The sequence below is a fragment of the Equus przewalskii genome, chromosome 22, assembly GCF_037783145.1.
Source record: "Equus przewalskii isolate Varuska chromosome 22, EquPr2, whole genome shotgun sequence".
Classification (NCBI taxonomy): Eukaryota; Metazoa; Chordata; class Mammalia; order Perissodactyla; family Equidae; genus Equus; species Equus przewalskii.
Genome location: NC_091852.1, coordinates 51,119,194 through 51,128,244, shown reverse-complemented (window position 1 = coordinate 51,128,244; position 9,051 = coordinate 51,119,194). Strand labels below are relative to the sequence as shown.

The 9,051-nt window shown below is 56.9% G+C and overlaps 1 protein-coding gene and 1 long non-coding RNA gene across 2 annotated transcripts; one reads left to right on the top strand and one right to left on the bottom strand.

The window, feature by feature from the left end:
• Window positions 1–1,179: 1,179 nt before the first annotated feature.
• Window positions 1,180–2,525, bottom strand: LOC139078423 (uncharacterized). Its single transcript, XR_011531354.1, has 2 exons — window positions 2,379–2,525; window positions 1,180–1,657 (listed from the first exon to the last, which is right to left on the bottom strand). It is a non-coding gene; the product is annotated as an uncharacterized lncRNA (long non-coding RNA).
• Window positions 2,526–3,638: 1,113 nt separating this feature from the next.
• On the top strand, window positions 3,639–6,242 carry GADD45G (growth arrest and DNA damage inducible gamma). The gene is made up of 4 exons (XM_008521903.2): window positions 3,639–4,848; window positions 5,099–5,200; window positions 5,326–5,539; window positions 5,624–6,242. The coding sequence occupies exons 1-4, from the start codon at window positions 4,796–4,798 to the stop codon at window positions 5,732–5,734; spliced, it is 480 nt and encodes a 159-aa protein (XP_008520125.1). The 5' UTR covers window positions 3,639–4,795; the 3' UTR covers window positions 5,735–6,242.
• Window positions 6,243–9,051: the final 2,809 nt, after the last annotated feature.

The following is a 9,051-nucleotide window of genomic DNA, read 5'->3' as shown; positions in this document are numbered from 1 at the left end:
TCAGTCCAGAAGGTCTGCGATTCTGTTCACGTATCATATGCTGTGTGTTCACGTCTTGGGGACGGCGACCACAGTAGCCGCACTTCCTGTGTGCTCTTAGAAAAGACAGTTCGCCCCAGACTCGAGTGCCTGCAGGGCCAGGCAGGGCCACCTGTGCCAGCAGGCCCAAGGTGACATTTGGGGCTCATCTAGGGTGACATGGAAAGTGCATGCCGCCCACTCCCACCCACACAAACAAACAAGTCAGAGCTGGATTTTCAGTGGTTTCAGAACACTGCCACCAAAAGAAACCTGAATGTGGGCCGAATGGTGACCAGGCGTGACCTTCAGAAACTCCCCGTGGGCTGCGGGAAGGGCAAAGGGCAGCTCTCCGCTGTGTGGGGGAACCCGAGGCTCAGGAGACCCAGGCAGGTGGCCAGGGAGGGGGCACCACTTCTGCAGCTTCTCGGGTTTCCAGCTACAGCGAGAGCTGCTGTGTCACTGGCCATGGCTGTGACACGGGTCACAAATCATTTCTTACTCAGGATACAGAAAGTACCAAGTGCGTGGAGGTCCTCTGCTGACGCCCCATCCGTTTCAGGGATTTCACTGAGCTGAGGGGACCCTCTCACATGCTATCTAATCGCTCTCCGGGGAATAACTGCTCCTTCCAGAAAGCCCCCTGCCGCGACGGACCACAGACGTCCGGCCGGTGGGGCTTTCCCTTTCTGTGTTTCCTGTTTCCTGTCCGAAGCCTCCCCATCTACAGACCTCACATCTCACCTGGGTGTGTGTGTGTGTGTGCCTGCACAACTCCCTGGGCGTGGCAATGGGTGGGGGGCATCCTACTGTGGCCCATGGCTGCTGGCCCACATTCGACATATCAGAGAGGATGCTGCTAGTTTTAAGTAACAGGTGTGTGTTTCGGTTTCTTGTTTGAGTTAATGTAGTATTGTCACCGACTCATTGCTGTCCACCCCACCAGCCACAAGGCTTTTGGAAAACTCCTCTTGAAACCCAAGGAGACCGATCCCGCCTGGAGAAGGGGCTGATGGGGTGGGGGTGGGGCGGGGGAGTGAGCCATGCGGGGACTGTTAGCACAGGGGCGACCCAGACTGCCCCAAGGGCCCTGTGCCGACGAGGAGATGCTGTGCTGGCCCTGCAGAACCGGGGACCCCAAGGAGGCTTGCCCCAAGGATGTTCATCTTTTAAGAGCCTGGCCCCTTTATTTTGCTTTTCAAACTTCAGTTTCTTTTCAAAGATTGCAAATGCAAAGGGCCACAGGGGACAGGCAGGTGACCTAAAGGAAGGAAGACACTGGGTTCAGTGGCTCAAATGGGCCTGGCAGGGACTGCGGTGAACCGGAGAGCAGGGCCCAGTCTGGGGGTCCTGGTGCCCCCTCACTGAGGGTTAGCGTGGTGAGGGGGAGACCACAGGCACACAGTGGCCAAATCTTCCCACTTTCCAAGAGAAGCTGGAAATCCAGATTTTTGGGGAGACGTGAAAGCTGCCCATTGGAAAGGTGGCAGTGGCTTTGACTTCTCCTGAGATGTCCACATAGCGAAGGACTCGGCCTGCAGGCAGCAGGGACTCTGTGCTGCGGGCCCGCCCTGCAGCCTCTGGTGGCCGTCCTCACATGGGGAATGAACCTGCTAGTTACCCGTCGTGTGTACCTGCTCTGAAAGGAAACAGTTTGAGAAATTGCAACGGAGTCTGTCTCATTAAGTTTACTGCTTACTCAAAGCCCTTTTCTTTCCACCCCCAAATCAGTGCTGACGCGCCAACATTTTAGTGAGGCCCTGAGAGTGACTGAGACGTGCGTTTCCAAGAATGTGTTAATAACAATAATTAAGCCCTCAACATTTCCAAAGGGTTTTTAAAGCAGAGCATCTCTGAGGATGTCCCTTTAATGAAGTCGCCATCACCTGCATTGTTAAGGTTGAGGGGAAGGTTTACGGGGTGCAGCCACAGGGCACTTGGGTGACATCACAGCCTCCGAGGACTTGGGGCTCCTGCAGGCCGAGACCCTGGCTGAACGCCATCTGGACCCCCTACAGTGGGGGCAGGTGGGGCATCTGCAATGGTCAACCGCCTTTCTTCCACCTTGGGACAGGCCAGGAGGGTATCTAAAGGTAACCCAGGACGGGGTTCCGGCACAGCCCACGCCCCCGGGGTAGTCTGACCCCACATGGGAGACCGGCGGTCCCAGAGCCAGGAGCCTCTGCATTTGTCTCAACTGCAAGGCCGTGGGGTGGTTTGGTGGAGGGCCAGCTTTGCCTCCATACAAAATGTTTCTTTCCAAATTGAGGTGAGGGCTTTGGGGCCATTCACACTGACCTAATAAACCCATGTGAAGCCATATCCTATGTCAGAAAGGTGGTTTTCCTGAAATTGAATACCTCAAAAACGGCGGCAAGTAGAATCGCCCCAGGGGGCTTTCAATCAGCCCTCTTCCTTCAGAGTGGCCTGGTGCCAACTGGGATCGCCGCGCCCTGCCCGCCCCCCCCCCCCCCAACCCGCGCAGTCAGGCCTGTCCGTGGCCTTCTTCTGGGAGGAGGGGCTGAGGGCCGATTTCTAGCGTCATAAATGGGGGGCGGGCAGAAAGCCCTAAGACGTCAACTAAGTATTATTTGCAACGTTTCCTGGAGACCTGGAACTAATACGTTTTAGGAAATGTTTAATGCTTTAAAAAAGAGCAATACCTAAGTCTCAATCACTTAAAAATAAACATATCGTACCCAGTCAAGGCACACCATCATTTTATATACCAGCCAGCAAGCAAGAAAGGAAACAGTAACCAACAAACGCCGCCCCCGCCCCCGGCTGTAAGACGCCTGGATTTCAGGGATGTCAGGCGAGCAAACCCGCATCTCGGAATCAGGTGGCGCCGCCTGCCGCAGCCGTCCTCGGCCCGCGCCACCGGGGGGCGCACGACGGCGCTCCCGCGCTCGGCCCTGTGCCGGCAAGTGCGTCTGCCTCCAAGTGCAGAACAAACACTTCCCTTGGAGGAGCCCAGAAAGACGTGTATGTCCCCCACCCACCGAAGTAGGCCTGAATGGGAAGACCAAATCCACCCGGCTGTTTTCTTACCCATCACCGCCCAGTCCTGCAGCCGAGCCTGGGCTTCCGGCGAATCCCCGGGGCCGTCCCACGGTCTGCCCAGTCTCCAAGACCTCACTTGGAAAAGGGGGGCCAGTGAAGCGCACCCCAGCACATGTTTCACTGTAGTGCAGAGAGATGCCGACACCAAAGGGATGCGCTCAGTGGGGAACCGTCTGAAAGCGCCGACTTGTAGGTCCAAGATGGTCACATCACAGCAACCTCTATTAAACTCTTTCAAGATCTCTTCCAGTTTCATTACCCTATTGCTGGAAAACAAGCTTTTTATATGTGCATATTTAAGTAATTAAAAATGTCAAAATAGCAGAAGAAATATGGACTCTTCTCCTTTAGTACTGGGTCGGAGTCTCCTTTCTCCCCTGCCCCCTCTCTGAGTGGTTTTTGCAGCCCTTATTCGGACTGTCACTAATGCGCCGCTTCGACGGGGCTCAGCGCACCCTGCAGGGGCCGCTCGTTGACCAGAGGGCCGGAGGCCAAGCCGTAGAGGCCAGTGGAAGTGAGGGGGCAGCGGGAGGTCAGGATCTTCTGGCCGGCCTGTAGATGGCGCCCCTGGAAAGCGATTCTGAGCGGTGTTCCCAAGCTCCCGGGGACAGTAGCCGCGGGGTCTCGGCGGAGTGTACCTGGCTGCGTAGACGGTGCAGCAGCACCATGTTCTTTCCACCTCGCGCGGCTGCTCTGCACGCGTGCGAGGACCGGGTGGGGCGGAATTACATGCAAACGTGCCGCGACGGCAGCGGGGCCGGTGCAGGGGGCGCGCACCGAGGGGCGCAGGAGCGGCACGCGGCCCCGATCCTCACGCGCGGCAGGGCCCTGCCCACCCCACCCGGCGGCAGGTGGACAGTGTCGCTATGAAGAGAAAGCCTCGATTGTCCCTCCTGCAAACTGCCACACGCCGGGCCTCCACTATTGTGCGTCCTCCATAGAAATGCAAACGAGCCGCGTGCGCCGGCCGCAATCTGCTGGCGCGCCCGGCGCCCCGCAGCGCTCGGCCACTGGCGGGGAGGTTGGCTCCGACCTTCCAGCACGGTGGGGTCGAGGCGTCGAGTGCGCAGGAGGCCTCGCGCGGCGCTCGGGGGCGGGCGTGTCAGCTGGAGGGGCCTGTGCTTCGGCTTTTTACAGGCTTAAAGCCAGTGCTGCACGTTCTTACTTTAAATTCTGGCTTAAAAGCAACATTCTCATAAACTCCAAATTAAACGTAAAGAGAAAATAGAAAGGTGCCAACAAAAAGGAATGCAAAAGAAAATTCTTTAGATTCTTCAAAGGTGCATTTCACAAATCGCAGCGTCCTATCAGCAAGCAAGGTTTTTTTTCTTTTTTAAATTTTTTCCTTTTAAGGACTTAAAAAAAACAGAAAGGCGAGATGAAATCTGCAGGCACCAGTCTGCCTGGTAACACCCCGACAAAAGCGGCAGATTTGAGGCATTGTCATCCCCCGCGCCCCTCCCCACGTGGCCTTCTGGCACGAGCCGCGGGCCGCCGCCTCATTTGCATCAGAAAGCGGGCGTCGGCCAATGGGCGCGCAGCCTCGCGCCAGCTGGCGGCGCCGCGGGCCCGGCCTATATAAGGGCGCGCGGCGGCACCGGGGCGCACTCGCTGGCGGTGGGCGCGCCGGGTTGGGCTGCAGATCTCGCCGTCCTCTCTCGGGTCCGCTCCACCGGCTCCTCTTGTGGATAACTTGCTGCTTGCCGACCGCACCATGACTCTGGAAGAAGTTCGCGGCCAGGATACAGTTCCGGAAAGCACGGCCAGGTGGGTGGGCGCCGGACGTCTCGGGGTGCGGGGAACCTGGCCCTGCCCTGTCCGCTGCTGGTCGGGCGGCAGCCTTCGGGCCCTGCCTGGGTGGGAGACCCACTGGGTGGGAGCCGGGCGCGGGTGTGCTGGCTGGGCTGGGTCGCCTGGGGTACGTCCCTGGGGCTGGGGCGCGTGGGGTGCGTCCTTGAGGCTGGGACCCTGCCGCGCCCTCTGGCCAGTCTCCGCTCACGCGCTGGCTCGTCCGCAGGATGCAGGGCGCCGGGAAAGCGCTGCACGAGCTGCTGCTATCGGCGCTGCGCCAGGGCTGCCTCACCGCCGGCGTCTACGAGTCCGCCAAAGTCCTGAACGTGTAAGTGTAGACGCGGTCTGGGTGGGGCGACCAGGGGCAGGGGAGCGGTGGGGAAACCCCGGAGGCGGCGGGGGGGCCCCCGAGCTCGCCGCCCCGACCTCACCACCCTCTCCCTGCCCGCGCAGGGACCCCGACAACGTGACCTTTTGCGTCCTGGCCGCCGACGAGGAGGACGAAGGCGACATCGCGCTGCAGATCCACTTCACGCTGATCCAGGCGTTCTGCTGCGAGAACCACATCGACATCGTGCGCGTGGGCGACGTGCAGCGGCTGGCGGCGATCGTGGGCGCCGGCGACGAGGCGGGCGCGCCGGGAGATCTGCACTGCATCCTCATCTCGGTGAGTGTCGTCTCCTCCCCGGTGTCGCCCCTGCCCCCGCCAGCGGCTAGCAGCCAGCCAGGCTGACCCTCGCTCTTCCCGCAGAACCCCAATGAGGACGCGTGGAAGGACCCTGCCTTGGAGAAGCTCAGCTTGTTCTGCGAGGAGAGCCGCAGCGTCAACGACTGGGTGCCCAGTATCACTCTCCCCGAGTGACAGCCCTGCGGGGGTCTTTGGTCTGATCGACGTGGTGACGCCCCGGGGCGCCTAGCGCGCGGCTGGCTCTGTGGATGCGCCCTCGGAGGGCGCGGGAGTGCGGAGTTGGAGACTGGCAGGCGGGGCGCGCGTGGAGAGCGGCGAGGAGGTGCGGCTCCCTCCCGAGGAGGGGGCCTGGCGGCGGCAGGGGCAGGCTGGCCCCGAGCCGAGGACTCTACAAGTGTGGGGAGCTGCTGCTCGCCCAGGAGGGCCGGAGGCGGGACGTTGGCCGCGGGGCCGGGAAGGACGGACTGGCCCGGCAGGCGTGACTCAGCAGCCTGCGTGCGCTCTCAGCGGGAAGGAAGGGAAAGGCGAGTCAAGCGGCCTGGACTTGCACGGTTACCGGAGCTCTGGCGGACTGAGCGGTCTGCACTGCTGTCTCTAAACGGATCCGGGCGAGGCGATGCTTCATTTCTAAAGGATTATGCTGCGGCAGCACTGAAATTTACAATAAACTTACTGAAACAAACTTACTCTCTTTTTTGAGGGTGGGGGATCCTTGTCTGAGGGGGAGGTGGTTAGCAGGATTGCAGAGTATTGCTGGAACTCATGGAACTCCAGGACACCTGTTCCATCTTCCTGTCCGGGCTGAATTACAGCTCCTGGGAGGGCGGTGGAGGTGGGGGAGGGGACGCTGGCCGGTGTTAGGGCAGAACTTGAGCTCTGCTCCTGTTTGTCTCCTTTTAGGAAGATTTAAACTTGCAAAGCAGGAGCATACTTGGGATAAGACATCAGTGCGGCAACTAAAGCCTGGCCAGCCAACCTGATAACAGCGCCCTCTCCCTCCCCTCCCCCACTCTCCCCGCGGCCCCCTCCCTGCCGACAGCTGCTTATCGGAACAGCTTGCAGGATGCAGGCAGCGCCTTCCTGCACAATGAGCATTGCCTTCTGCAGGGCTGCCCTTTGTGGTCCCTGGGGATGGTGGCAGACTGCTCTCAGGAACCTTTTCCTCTTAAAGGAGTGGCACTTACAGCAATGTCACCAAGGTATTAATATCACATATGACATGATGACTGCATTTAAGTATGAGTCATCATTTTGTCACGGCTGTGATAAAACTTAAAGGATCTGAGCAAAAATGGGAAGGCAGCATCTATACAAATAGGGGTGAGCAATTCTGAGTGGGGCCAGCACCTGCCATCTACTATTTTGAGTGTTCTCTGCCCACATCAGAATTGGGAGGACGGCTGCTATTCACAATGCCATTTAAAGACTTAGAGAAGGAAAATAATTTAAATCTTTTCAGCAAAGACTTCCTTTAAGAAGGGTCTGGCAAGAATATCCCAAGTGAATCTATCTTTTTTATTAGACTGATATGTCTCGATTTCACCCCGTGCCTGACTGTAGCTGCCTTCAGCAGGGAATGCCCATGGGGCTGGCATGCTGGTAGCAAGCTGCCCAGAGGTGCCTGGAGCCTTCCCGGCAGGGGAGGGGCGGTGTGCTGTTTTTCGAAGAAGGAAACTCTACTGGTTTATCAGCAGTCCCAGGTGGCCGATTCTCTTTGTTGGGTGCCACTTTTCAAATTTCTCCAAATTGTGGAAACATTCGCAGGAAAACAACTTCATTATTCTTCCTAGAATGAAAGCATCGTGTTTTGCATTTACCAGCTTTCTTTAAAAAATTTCCCCCCTTGATTAGGCAGAGCTCTGCCCAATGAAATAATCCAGCTGTGTTTGTGCCCACGTTTCATAATGTTTTGCTCATTCGCTGCCCCATAGCTCGAGTTTCCCTTGTTGAGAGGAAGTCTTGGGGGATGGGTTTCTCCACCAGTCTGCGTTCTGGCATAATGACTATTTGCCCCAGCATGCGATAGTAAACATAAATGGGGCATAATTACTTTAAAGCGTACCCTTCAATGAGTAAATTTAGCAGAACGTTGCACAGAGCAGGCGGCAGACCCTCCTGCTGGCTGGCTGGCCCTTGTGGAGCATTCAGTTGGCAGCCCTTAAGAAACTGGCTTTCTCCGATTAGAAGTTACAGCAGGGCACCTGTTGGAGCCCCAGGTGCCAGGAGAATTTGCAGGGGAAAAACATGTATGCTTGGACACAGTGCTAGCCCCAAAGGTTATGCTTAATTTTTTTTCTGGATGAATGGGCATTTAATGCTTTTAAAATGAAATACTCCAAACAGTAAAATGCACAGTGCTTACACACACATCACTGCGTTCATAATTCCCCCAGCCCTACGTGGTAACGTGCAGATAAGCTGATTATCACCAGCATGTGGAGGTGATCCCCCAGACTGTTGAGCACAATGCCCTGCTTCTAAAATGTGGTGAGTGACTGTTGAGGACGGTAATACTTGAAGTAAACTCCAGGGGACGGGTGGATATTGGAGGAGGCTGTGTGGTTCCAGGGCCCAACACTTTCCCTGCTGTGACACACAACGGGGGGCCAGAATGGTGACTTTGGAAGGAAGGCTGCTGCCGTAAGAGAACTTTGTAAGTGTATGAAGGTTTCATGCGTTCATTGAAGAAAAACTGTAAAACACATAAAATGAAAGAAAAAAGGAAAAGCACCGTGAGGGGCCTTGCCCCTAGTTTGGAGTACGTCCTTCTCAGCATCCCTCTTCCCAGGGAGGTGTACGTGCCACAGAGCATCCACAAGCACACGAGATGCTCCTTAAGCAGCTCTGTCTCCTCCTGTGTTGGGTTGTCCCCTGCTTCTTTCCCTTAACATTCTGTCGCATGTCCCCCATGTCACTCAATGACCTCAGAGGGCAGAGTCTCTCAGTGCTGCAGCGGCTGCAGCACAGGAGTGACGATGCCCACTGAAGCGTGTCCCCTCACAGGCCTCCCCCAAGCAGAGATGCCAGCTCTGTGCAGGCCTGAGGCAAAGCTGTGCCCACCCAGAGCAACGAGGGCCAGTCCTGCTCGTCTTTTATTTAAAAAAGAAATTGTGTGCATCTGACCATTTCTGTAAAAAGTCGCAAGGGCAAAGCTGCTGTTCTGAAGATGAAACAAAGACAGAAAGACTACGGGAGCAGCTCTGGGGGTCAGCAACTGTGTCTACACTAGGAGCTGGGGCCTCCCTTCGCTCCATGCTGAGCAGAGAGGACGAAATGACGGCTGAGACGTGTTGTAGCTTTAAAGGCTGTAATCTGTGTGTCACACATTTTATTAAACTGTTAGCCTCAGGAGCACAGTGGGCATTGCTCTTGATGCTCACAAAGAGCCACTTGAGAAAAAGTGGAAAAAGCGTTTTTCAGAAGAAATGCAAAGATGTTGGTGAACAGCGAGCGAGGCGTGCAGTCAGCCCCGGGAGCAGATACACCAAGCT